Source organism: Microcaecilia unicolor, chromosome 4, assembly GCF_901765095.1.
Source record: "Microcaecilia unicolor chromosome 4, aMicUni1.1, whole genome shotgun sequence".
Classification (NCBI taxonomy): domain Eukaryota; kingdom Metazoa; phylum Chordata; class Amphibia; order Gymnophiona; family Siphonopidae; genus Microcaecilia; species Microcaecilia unicolor.
The window spans coordinates 354,299,828-354,312,877 of NC_044034.1; the positions used below are offsets into that span (position 1 = coordinate 354,299,828).

General features: G+C 45.9%; 1 protein-coding gene across 1 annotated transcript in view; it reads right to left on the minus strand.

The window, feature by feature from the left end:
* The window catches only part of CNKSR2 (connector enhancer of kinase suppressor of Ras 2), a 659,600-nt gene extending 647,789 nt beyond the window's left edge, over window positions 1-11,811 (minus strand). The window contains exon 1 of the mRNA XM_030202257.1: window positions 11,568-11,811. Coding sequence (XP_030058117.1) covers window positions 11,568-11,631 — 64 coding nt within the window. The 5' untranslated portion in view covers window positions 11,632-11,811. The remainder of the gene's footprint in view (window positions 1-11,567) is intronic.
* Window positions 11,812-13,050: the final 1,239 nt, after the last annotated feature.

Genomic DNA, 13,050 nt, shown 5'->3' on the forward strand with positions numbered 1-13,050 from the left:
GGACCTGGATTGGCAACTGTTGGAAACAGGATACTGTGTTTGATGGACCTTCAGTATTTCCTAGTATGGCGATGCTTATGCTATGTTCTTATGTTCTAATTTACAAAAATGTCCATTATATATGGGAAATAACCCATACTAGTGGGTCCTGATGGTTTTACTATGTCCGGTTAGTTTTTGCAGAGGATCTAGAAGCTCCACATTCAAGAGAAGCTATTTCACCTTCTTAAGTTGTCAAACACGGTAGATTGACATCACTAAAACCACAGTTTGCAATTTATCCTCAAAACTGCTACAATGCAGAGTGTCCAATACATGCTTCCAGCTTAACTATTAGGCAGATCAGGTGGCTGCCTAGGATGGAAGTTCTGGAGAATGGCAAAGAATGGCCTGCAGTTAAAAGTGATGGCCTGGACCACAAGCGTTTACTTGCAGAAAGGTTTTCAAATATTCCAAAGTATGGTGTTTATTCTTTACAGTCTTAAGAGATTGTTTTAGTTGTTTTAGGAGGGGGTGGGGGGTGGGGTGAGGAATTGCTAAGTTGCGTTCTTGGGGGGACTGCTAAGGGGCATGAAAGTTAAGCGGGGGAGGTATAAGACTGAATGTTCACTTAAGCTGCCTAATATTCTAATGTATCTATTTACAAAATTCGTAGTCTGCTTATTCAATGCACAGCAAAGTCCTAAATAGAGTACGATAAAACACACAAAATTCATAACACAAAATGGCAAATCTTAAAAACAGCAGAAATCCATCCGGGCAGAGAACTCTATGGTCCCACGGGAGTAAACAGATAGAAGGGGAGATAGTGGGAAATAGACTGATTGAGAAAATGTATTGATCAAAGACTCGACACAACACTGTGTTTCGACCCAATGGCCTGCATCAGGAGTCTTTTTAAGAAAAGAATCTCAAAATCTCCAGATGTGAAACTTTTCAAATTGAGTCAATGAGCTGGTCTTCAAAAAGACCTTTGTTGTAACAATGCGAGCCTTCAGATCTGATTGATAAAATGTCACATCCAGATTTGAAGGCTCACATTGTTACAAACAAAGGTCTTTTTGAAGACCAACTCATTGACTCAATTTGAAAAGTTTCACCTCTGGAGATTTTGAGATCCTTTTGTTAAAAAGACTCCTGATGCAGGCCATTGGGTCGAAACACAGCGTTGTGTCGAGTCTTTGATCAATAAATCTTCTCAAAATTGTCCTCCTTGACTCTGGAGTCCGTGGTCTATTTCCCACTATCTCCCCTTCTGTACATCTTAAAAACAAACATATCCAAAAAAGACAATGTGTGGGATAAACCCAGTGGAACACTATATAGAAAAAGGATGGAATCCAATTAAAGCAAAACTTAAATGACCTCATAACTGGAGTGAGCTTTGACAGCAACTTCAGAGGTTGGGAAGTAGGACCAATGTTGGACAGACTTCTATGGTCTGTGCCTCAAAATTGGTAAGGAGAGACAGAGAATAATGAAAAAGTGGAACCTATGAAGAGTGCCAAATTCAACTCTGGCCACCTTGTGGCAAACTGGCTAGCCCGTGCAGGTCTTTATCTGCCAACATTTACTATATTACTATGACAACAACAAGAAAAACCTCAAATCTAAAGGATTTATAAGGATTATAAGGATTAAAAAGCACCAAGAGGGTAATTCTATAAGGGGATGCCTAGACCTAGGTACTAGGAAACCACCTATTTGGTTTCTGTTTTCCTTTATAGCATACCAGTGTACATGGCTGAAAGCGTGCCTATATTTAAGGTGTAACCACTTACAACAGCCACAGAGCAGGCTGAAATGCTTGTACCTAGATTACAAAGGATCGTATCATAGATTATAAAATGTGGATAATTATGTGCCCCATCCATGTAAACGCCCACCTGAAAAGTACATATTATCGCATCTAGGTGTGTACTCAGGGTCACCGAGAGACTGAGCCAGGCCCGGGGCAGGGCCGCTGCCACCCCCCCTCCATTACCACCACCCCCGGATCATCGCCGCTCCTGCCCCCTCCCCCCAGGATCACCGCTGCCAAAACTGAAGTACCTTGGGGCTGGTGGGGATCCCGAGGCCCTGGCAGCGGAAGAATCCAGCGTTGCTCTTCACTTCATGCCTGCCCTGCCCCTGCGGCTGCTTTTTTCTGTCGTTGCTCATGCTCGGTTTCAAAACCGAGCATGTGCCTGAGGGGGAAAAGCAGTCACTCAGCAAGGCGGTAGAAGCGAGTGAAAAGCAGTGCTGGAGGGGGGCCCGGTGCCGGAGTTTTCTCTCTCCTGCTCCTGTTGGGACCCAATCACTCGGAGCACTTCAGGAGCAGGAGAGAGAGAGAGAGAGAGAGAGACCCCGGTGCGGGGCCTCCCTTGGAGGCCAGTTCCGAGGAATTTCCCCCCCCCCCCTCCCCCTCCTTCTCAGCAGCCCTGTGTGTACTTACACAATACTGCTTAGCCGGAAACTGCTCATTTACACGCATGTGCAGGGCCAATTTTAGAGATGGTGGGGCTCAGGACAGAAGTTAAGGAGGGGCCCCTGATTCCCCCTCCCCCCCTGATCAGTGCCGATAATTGCCACTTAAGCAATTATTTACATTAATTGGCGTTAATTAGAATTTAGGCGCAGAACTGTAAGCCCATTCTATAATGTGATGCACATAAATTCTGAGTCGCATAGTTGAAAAGGGGGTGTGGCCATAGCTATGGAATGGCCGGGTCATGGGCATTTCTAAAATCTATGCACGTTGTTATAGAATACAACCGGTCAGTGCGTAATTTAGCTGCCGGCATTCACACCTACTTGGCATAACTGCCTGTGACTAAATTTAGATGTGCAGACGGGTGCTCATCATATTTTTTTTTTTAATTACATTTGTACCCCGTGCTTTCCCACTCATGACAGGCTCAATGTGGCTTACATATTATATACAGGCACTTATTTGTACCTGGGACAATGGAGGGTTAAGTGACTTGCCCAGAGTCACAAGGAGCTGCCTGTGCCTGAAGTGGGAATCGAACTCAGTTCCTCAGGACCAAGGTCCACCACCCTAACCACTAGGCCACTCCTCCACTGTTGCTAATATTTGAGATTCTACATGGAATGTTGCTATTCCACTAGCAACATTCCATGTAGAAGTCGGCCCTTGCAGATCACCAATGTGGCCGCGCAGGCTTCTGCTTCTGTGAGTCTGACGTCCTGCACGTATGTGCAGGACGTCAGACTCACAGAAACAGAAGCCTGCGCAGCCTTCTACATGGAATGTTGCTAGTGGAATAGCAACATTCCATGTAGAATCTCCATTAGTATCTATTTTATTTTTGTTACATTTGTACCCCGCGCTTTCCCACTCATGGCAGGCTCAATGCAGCTTACATGGGGCAATGGAGGGTTAAGTGACTTGCCCAGAGTCACAAGGAGCTGCCTGTGCCTGAAGTGGGAATCAAACTCAGTTCCTCAGTTCCCCAGGACCAAAGTCCACCACCCTAACCAGTAGGCCACTAAACCGTGTGGAATTTTAGGCTTATTCTAAATTTATGCGTATTTTATCGAAATGCGCCGTTTCGGTGCCAATTTTTTAGGCACGATATATAGAATCTAGTCCTAGGTTTTCCATTCCCTCTGTTAGGAGGGGATTGGGGGGGATATAAGGGGAGTTGGGGAAGAGGTTTGGGGAGTTTTCAAGAGGTCAGTGAAGGGGGAGGGATAGTTATATTCAAAACTAGTAAAAGAGGCCCGTTTCAGAGCAAATGAAACGGGCGCTAGCAAGGTTTTCGTCACCAACACCCCCTCCCTCCCTGGCCAACCCCTTCGTTGTTCTGCCACTGCTCCGCCCCCAACGTCATGACATTTGACGCGAGGGCGGGGCCCGGAGCGATTTCCTACCCCCCCTCCCCCCTCCCTGCCAACCCCTTTGTTGTTCTGCCATTGCTCCGCCCTCGAGGGCGGGGCCGAAACGATTTTGGTGGCTTCACCACCACGAACCTTCGAACCTTTTTGAAGGAAGTCAGGGCTTGGCTTCACTGACGTCAGTGTCCTCAGAACGTTGAGGGTGAGTTTTATTATAGTAGATGTATTTGTCAGTGGTCCAGAGCTTGCTTTGATATTTCCAGTGCTGTATTATGGATTTTAGTGTTGCTCTATTTGCCTTTATTTTTTCTTTTTATAGAGAAATATCTTTATTGTCATTGTAAAAAAAATAAAGGCATATACCCCTGGATTCTATATAGCATGCCTAGAGTTACGCACGGTTCTGCATGTAAATCTAGGTCTATTCTATAACTAGATGCATAGATTAATTGTTTTAACAAGCTGTTGAGCACTAACAGCTCTTAACAAGCAATAATCCATCCTAAATACCAGACAACAAAACTGATGCTAGAAACAGACAAAAATGACCGCTTAATACTTGACTACTTCACCTACTCTGTCTATTACTGAACTTTACCACTTGACTTCTCATTCCGAAAAAGAACCTTTAAAACTTGACTGCTTAATTTACTCTGTCATATACGAACTATACTGCAATACCACTCTGTATTTCTAATCCGGAAGTGGCGATCGCCATAACGGTACAATGTAAGCCACATTGAGCCTGCAAATAGGTGGGAAAATGTGGGATACAAATGCAACAAATAATAATAATAAGCACTAATTGGCAAAAACTAGAATTTAAGCACATATATTTCTAAGCATATTCTGAAATGTACTGCGCATAAATTCTAACATGCGCAAGCAAAAAGGAGCATGGTTAGGGGCGTGGATTTTGTGTTGTGGACATTCCAATATCTATGCGCACTGTTATAAAATATGGGCCAGTGTGTGTAAATCTACGCACAGTGATTTACACCAGCTTTTCACTGGCGTGAATAGATGCATGTAGATTTAGTCGCATGAACTATACCTAAGTGTATTCTAAATACTGCACGTAGATTTATACGTGATATTTAGAATATGATTAGGCATGATTGCCTAACACGCATTAATTTTAGGTGCCATAACAAAGCAAGTTCTGGAGTACTGACAAAAATCCATTTTGAAAATAACCCTCCCCCCTTCACTGACTCCTCGAAAACTCCCTAAACCCTCCCCCAACTCCCTTTCCATCCCCCCCATCCAACAGAGGGAATGCAAAACCTAGGAGGTTTAAGAAAACCTCACAAGTTTGCTATTGTTTTCAATAGCGATAGCAACTGTTTTGTTCTGGCCAATATGGCGGTAAGCTCCGCCTACTGCCTTTAACCCAGATAATGGGTGAGATAGACTCTTGCCGGCTCCTGTCATTAAACCTCCTTGGCTCCGAGCCCACTACTTCTATATCAGCTCCACCCAAGGCTTTTTTTGATGGGGTACTTGGGGGTACTAAGTACCGGCACCTTTTCCATTGTCTGCTAAAATTGACCCATGGAACCCAAGTTTTAATGATAGAGATCAGGTTCTACACACCAATTCTGTCGTCATAGATTCTGTGACTGGTTGCAGGAGGCCTGGCTATTATGGGGTGGGTCCCTCGGTGATCCTGAAGGGTGGCCTAGCATATGAGTTCTGGCACCTTTTTTGCTAGAAAAAAACACACTGGCTCCACCCCCAGTATTTCCTGCCCAGCGTCACTTCCTGTTTCTCCTTTATGCCATTACAGAATAGATGTGCACTGAAGCACCTTTACAGAAGGAATGTGGTGGAGAGATACAGTAGTAACATCATCTATCCACGTACCTCGGGCACAGATACACACACCCACGTCAAGTACAGCACAGACAACAGCAACGCAAGCTTCCCTCACACAATTAACCTCAATTTATGAGGGAGATTTAACAATGTAAACACCTTCTTACTGGGATGTGGACCCAGACCACCAACTCATTTCATGCTGTCCATCGACCCAAGCTGGAACTACTGACATAGAGTTTGATGACTGCCTAACACAGTGACAATTTCCACATGTCATCCAGTCTCCCACCTGTTTCACTTGCTACCCAGCAAAAATTCACTTTTCCACAGCGCTAATGCAGTGTTTTCCCTAGTTCAGCCATTTTTAAAAAGAATCTCCGATATTGAGCAATATGTTCTTTTAAACCAACTGTGCCCACTGCTACACTTGACCACAGATATAACCTTCAATTTTTTGTTTTCTTCTGTGAAGCATAATATCTTATTTTATAACACCAGGAGAGAATGAATACGGCTGCAGTTACAACGATTAATTGCATTTCACGAAACAGGCAGTACTTTACAACAGACAAGGAATCTGTATGCTGCTAAAATTTAACACAGTCTACAGCTATTCATGGCCGTGCTGTCTTGTTAGAGTAACTCAACATATGCTCATTGCTCAATGCCTCGAATTTTAAGGATGACGAAGGCGGCACATTAACAGGGGGTGCAGCCACGCTCTCATGTACTCCCACTATGCAGCAGCTGTTCAGGAATCATGTCCTTCCAGTTGTGCTCTCTTCATGAACAGAGATGTAAACCTAGATGTGTTTTATTCAGACTGCAGCTGAAGTCTAAAATTAAAGATTACCAACTGCCATTGACGTCATGAAAATAATTCCGTTGGAAAAAAGGGAGAAAACGGAGGTCTGATCATATACTTTCACCGTGTCTGTAAGACATAAGCTGTACTGGGTACAAATGTATTTTTTAAGCATGATGTGTGTTAAACGGATTAAAACTGTACAGCACGTTTTTGAACGATGAATATTCATTGTTTCTAGCATTAAGCAATGTGTGTAACATCATCCATCACGAACAGTGCTGCTATATCAGATCACTGAGACACTTATTAATCTAAATTCACTTATATTACATATGGCTCTTAGACACTATTTTCATGGGTTCTGTAAAGAGCGACTTGTTGCATGCGTAAATCTCGTCATATCCTGGATTTGAGTGACAACTTTATTAGTTAACAAGCCAATCAGCGACAATAATTGCCAATTAACAAGCAATTAGTGACACTAATTAGCATTAATTAGAATTTATGAGCACAACTAAGTGTATTCTGTCACATGATGCATGTAAATTCCAAGTTGCATAGTTGAAAAGGGGGCTTGGCCCCGAGTGTGGAATGGGCGGGTCACGGGCAGTTCTAAAATCTATGCACGTTGTTATAGAATGCACCCCTAATTTAGACTAAATTTAGATGTGCACACAGGCTCTTGCCGTATTCTATAAACTGCATGGAAATTTAGGGATCCATTTACTAAGGTGCGCTGAAAAATGGCCTGCGCTAGTGCAGGCGCGGGTTTTGGATGCGTGCAGATCCATTTTTCAGCACACCTGTAAAAAAATGCCTTTTATTTTTTAGCCGAAAATGGACATGCGGCAAAATGAAAATTGGTGCGTGTCCATTTTGGGTCTGAGACCTTACCGCCACCCGTTCACTTAGCGGTAAGGTCTCATGCGTTAACCGGGCGGCAATCGTCAACATGCGTACAATGCCGATTACCACCCGGATAGCGCCACGCACCGGAAAATAAAATATATTTTCTGGCACGCGTAGCGGACGCGCATAAAAAAAAGAAATTACCGCCCGAGCCACGCTGTAGCCGGGCAGTAGTTCTGAACTGGCGCGCGTTGGGTGTGCGCAGGCGCCTATGCAGCTTAGTAAAAGGGCCCCTGAAGCGTACTTTATAGAATACGCCTAGCCGTATTTTGTTTCGGCGCCGATTTTTTAGGCGTGATACATACAGTCCTATACTTGAGAAAACCACATTTAAAACACTTTCAAACAAATTCTATATGTTAGATTCTCACGCCGCTGCCATGGCTACCATGGATTGTAGAATATTTCCGATCTGACGAAGAAGGACAACCTTCGAAAGCTAATCAAGAAATGAATTAAGTTAAGTCCAATAAAAAAGGTATCATCTTATTTTCTTTTCTCTGTTTTATTTCTATAGAATATTAAAGTAATTTAGAGGGCTGTACCAGTTGCTCGGGCGGCAGGTATCTTGCACAGCCACATGGAAGAGCCTCAGTTTGACGTCCGCACTGGGTTTTCACTCCCCAGGTCAGCAGGAAGGGTGGGCTGGGGTGGGGAGGAATGCTACAGAAGCAGCATTCACAACCCCCCACCCCCCTGAGGGAATGGGGAAGATATGCATGGCCCATTGATGAAGGATGACACCTAGGGGGGAATTCTACAACTGGGCACCAAAATTAGGTGCCAAAAAGAAGTCGGTAGAGTGCATTTTTTATAACAGTAATTATTTGCACAATTTCCATTATATGTAGAATAGTAGCTAAGTTGACATCGATGCATCTACATTTAAGCACACCCACTTATACCAGGTCTATGGAGGGCATACATTTTAGCACCTAAATGCAGGTCTTTAGCAGGTATCTTACCGTGTTCCGTAAATGAGCATGCAAATGTTGGCCATGCCTATGCCCCGCCCATGCACCTTCGCAAAGAACACCCCCCTTCCAATGACATGCTATGGCAATCAGGCACGTATATTATTATTATTTGTTACATTTGTATCCCACATTTTCCCACCTTTTGCAGTCATACCTAGACCTCCACTACCCAAGCAGCAAAGTACTCAAACATAAATCCACCTATGCAACCAGCTTTTCCTACCTAAGCGCACAACTATGGAACGCATTGCCAAAAGCAGTAAAAACTACGCTCGACCACCTAAATTTTCGGAAAGCACTAAAGACAGACTGTTCAGATGAGCATACCCCACCGACCCAACATAAAAATGCCTGTTCACCTGCGACAGAATGTAACCAAAGACCGTAACGAACATTACCTGACTCTTCTTCTCCCTTTCCCTCCCTAAGTTCCCCCCAATTGTACCTACCATACATGAAACTCATTCTACCACAATATCACTTTGTATTCATTCATACCATGTATTTGTTCAGACCGTAATCGGTAACGTCGTTAACGGTTATATGTAAGCCACATTGAGCCTAGAACACACTGCTCACACATACTTGAATAAGTATGCATTATCCCTAGTGGAGGAGTGGCCTAGTGGTTAGAGTGGTGGACTTTGGTCCTGGGGAACTGGGTTCGATTCCCACTGCAGGCACAGGCAGCTCCTTGTGACTCTGGGCAAGTCACTTAACCCTCCAGTGTCCCAGGTACAAATAAGTACCTTTATATAATATGTAAACCCCACAGAAAGGCAGCATATCAAGTCTCATTCCCTATTTGAGATTCTACATGGAATGTTGCTACTGTTGGAGATTCTGTTGCTACTATTTGAGATTCTACATGGAATGTTAATGTTGCTATTCCACTAGCAACATTCCATGTAGAAGCCTGCCCTTGCAGATCACCGCGCAGGCTTCTGTTTCTGTGAGTCTGACGTCCTGCACGTACGTGCAGGACGTCAGACTCACAGAAACAGAAGCCTGCGCGGCTGCAAAGGCAGGTTTCTACATGGAATGTGGCTAGTGGAGGAGTGGCCTAGTGGTTAGTGTGGTGGATTGGTCCTGGGGAACTGGGTTCGATTCCCACTGCAAGCACAGGCAGCTCCTTGTGACTCTGGGCAAGTCACTTAACCCTCCATTGCCCCAGGTACAAATAAGTACCTGTATATAATATGTAAGCCGCATTGAACCTGCTATGAGTGGGAGTTCTTTGAGCAGGGACTGTCCTTCTATGTTAAATTGTACAGCGCTGCGTAACCCTAGCAGCGCTTTAGAAACGTTAAATCGTAATAGTAGTAGTAGGAAAGCGCGGGGTACAAATGTAAGAAAAAAAACTGTATATAAGGGCCGTATGCCCCATCCAGTCTGCCCATTCTCAGTAACCACTAACTCCTCCTTATCCTAAGAGATTCCACATGTCTGTCCCATGCTTCCTTAACCTCCGAGACAGGCTTCGTCTCCACGACCTCCATCGGGAGGCCATTCCACGCATCCACCACCCTTTCCGTGAAAGAGTATTTCCTCAGATTCGTCCTAAGCCCTCCCATTCCAGAGGTTTCCTTCACTTGAAAAAGGCTCACCTCCTGTACCAGAATGCCACTGAGGTATTTAATCGTCTGGATCACATTCCCTCTCTCCTGCCTCTCTTCCAGCCTATCCAGGCCCTGGTTACTGAGCTGGAAACACAGGAGCTGTCTCAGTGGGTGCTAAGCACGGCCAGTAGTAAGAAAGCTCCTTCACCGTGTCCAGGGAGGGGTAAATTGTATCGGGTTTGGCATCCTCGATCATTTTGAAATGTTGGCACCTGTGGCTGGAAGTAGGAAGAAGCAGGAGGAAAATGGAGGGTCGAGCCCCCCTCCCACCACACACCAAACCAGCAATAAGTTACAAATCTTAGCAAGCGCTGTTCTGTGACTGTACCGTATATAGTAAATATCAAAAGCTTTAAATCATGTTTCCTTATTATTGGGGGAAGGAACAATTTATCAATGTACTGTGACAGAAAAGAACAGCGTTATCTGTACTTAATCTAGTCCAAGTGCAGTGTTTTCTTTGGCATTAGGACATTGTACAGTAAGGCCTCCATTTACTGGTCATTTCTTAGCTGGCATCTAAGAGCAGGGGGGAGAGGGGGGTCTTCTACTTAATACGGTCTTTAAACTAGTACAGACAGCCTGATATTTCACTGTAAAACATCTTAAGATTATGCCCACTGTAAATAAAAACTGAAAATGATTTGGGATTTTTTGCAGTTCACCCAATAGTCAATGGAGTCTTTGGGGGTGCATCCCAGAGAAGAAGGGTCTCCTGAGCATTACCTGGGAAGGAGGGTGGATGGGGTTAGCTCATGCTATCCAAACAGAGCTCCTGCTGAGAACCAGGGCATCCCTGGGAAAGGAAAGAGAGGGCTGAGCTGGATTTCCCTCACCTGCCACCTAGAAATGACTAGCTCCCTGGCGAAAAATGTATTCCTGCTCTTTCAAAACTGCCAGCAGGCTCCCGGTTTAACAGATGGCTGTTTTATCAAAAGCCAGCAAAAGGATGCACCCGAAAGCGCCCTGAGATGGGCTTTAAAAAAGCAAGACCTTAAGCGTGTGCAGTTTTTGCAGCTGAATGCATGAAAGTTTTCCTGCCCAAGCCTGGGTAAAAAAATCCCATCACCCCTCCTCCCCCTGAACATCTTTCTACTTATAACAGAAAAGAAATAAGCTAGTGCCTGACAAAATCTTCTGATAATCGGATGAGTTGATTAACGCCAATTTAGGCGTCCCTCCCCCCCAAAAAAGGTGGGGGGGGGGACACTTAGGAGGTTAGTAGTTCTAAAATACCTTTTGTAAAATCACACCGCTGAAATACATGGTTCTCCGTTTACACTGAATTCACCAACACGCCGAAGATCAGCATAAGAAATATGCGTCTATACGTATTTCTATGAACACATATATGGACAACCGCTGCACGTCTGCACTGCAGATCAGATCTTGTATCTGCGAGGGCAAAGCGGCATCACCTGCCCCAGCCGGGAAAGAAGGAGGAAGCCCCCCACCCCCATTCTTAAAAGAAAGCTCGGAGCAATGCTACGCACTTTTCTTCCCTTCATCCCTGTTGATCCTCACCACCCCCCCCCCCCCCCCTGAGTCGGCGCAGGGGGAGCAGACGGGGGTCGGCGGTTAACCCTTTCTTACCTTTCATCCAGTCCACCACCTGACTCGGAGACCATTTACTGACGGGCTCCATGATCAGAGCCATGGCGAGCAAACTCCTGATGCCAAGCCGATAAGTAAAGCAGGCGACCACCTCCTGCGGGGTCTGCCTCTCCCCTCTGGGTGGGGGTGAAGTGTGGGGGGGGGGAGACAGGCGGTAAATCCTCTGGATAGAGCCCTGGGTTGTTGTTGCTGGTGCTGCTAGAGAGCTGTCACCTAGCCGATCTCCGGGGGGATCTCTCTCTTTCTCTCTCTCCTTCCCCCAACCTCTCTGTGCCTTGTGTGTGTGTCTCTCTCTCCCTCGTCCCTCCCTTTCTCCACCTCTGTGTCTCTCCCCCTCTCTGGAAGGGAGGAGCTTCTTCCTCAGATCTGGGCTTCCTCCACCTACAGGTCGGGGATCCCTCAGCCTTTTTCCCCCGGGGCACCCCCAACCCCTGGGGGGCTATATCTTCGCCTTTGCTTGTTGTCTCCCCCCACCCTCCTTCCCAGCTGATCCTTCTGCAACAGCACTGAGAAGTGCTCAAAAATCCGTGGTCCGTGGGAGGTAGAGCCAGTTGCCACTAGTTGATCGTCGGCGTTCAAAGCCTTCCCCGAGATTTGGGGACCCCCCCCGCCCCCCTCCAACAGCTGCAGGGGAGGGGGCGCTGCTGAATAATGCAGCAGAAGGAGGGAAGGTTGCTCGGCTGGGTTGTAAATGTTTTGCATCTCCGTAGGGGAGCCGGGTCTGCACAAATTGACCTGAACTTCCACTTAACCTGTGTTGTGTTAAAATGTTCAGTTCTCAGTTATTTCAGACCTAGTTAAGGTGTTTGAAAAAAAATGCGTTTCTGGCTTATGTGCCTGATTGCTCTGTTATTTCTCTTTTTAGTGTGTGATACAATACCCCCCCCCCAATACACACACACACACTTTTTTTTGGCCAATCTGAGCAAATCTGGGAGAGTGGACAGGACTATGTGAAAAGGCTGTGAGTTAGAATTGCTTTAGCTGGGTGACATCTACTACTGTTGATTCTAGTAAAATGTTATTATAACAATACAGTCCCAATCTTCCCATCAGAGGCTTAGTCAGACCTCAAATTCTGGATGGGCCACTGGGCAAACTGGGTGGGCACATGCAGTCTCTACAACCCCCCCCCCCCCCTTCCTAAAACATTAAATACCTGAGCTGGCGGGGATCCCCAAGCCCCACTAACTGCAGAGGTCTTCTGGAGGCAAGAACATCTGCCTCTCCTATTTGCTCCTGTTGGGGGCACTGTTCACATGCTGCTCAGGGTTGCCAAAAAAAAAAAATTCCCACACAAAACAGCCCAAAACCCGCCCAAAAACCGCACACACCCCACCCCCTCCGTCATCACCCCACCCCCGCCGTCATCACCCCCGTCGTCATCCCCGCCCCGCCGTCATCAGCCCCACCCCTTCCGTCATCACCCCACCGTCATCAGCCCCGCCCCCACCATCATCGC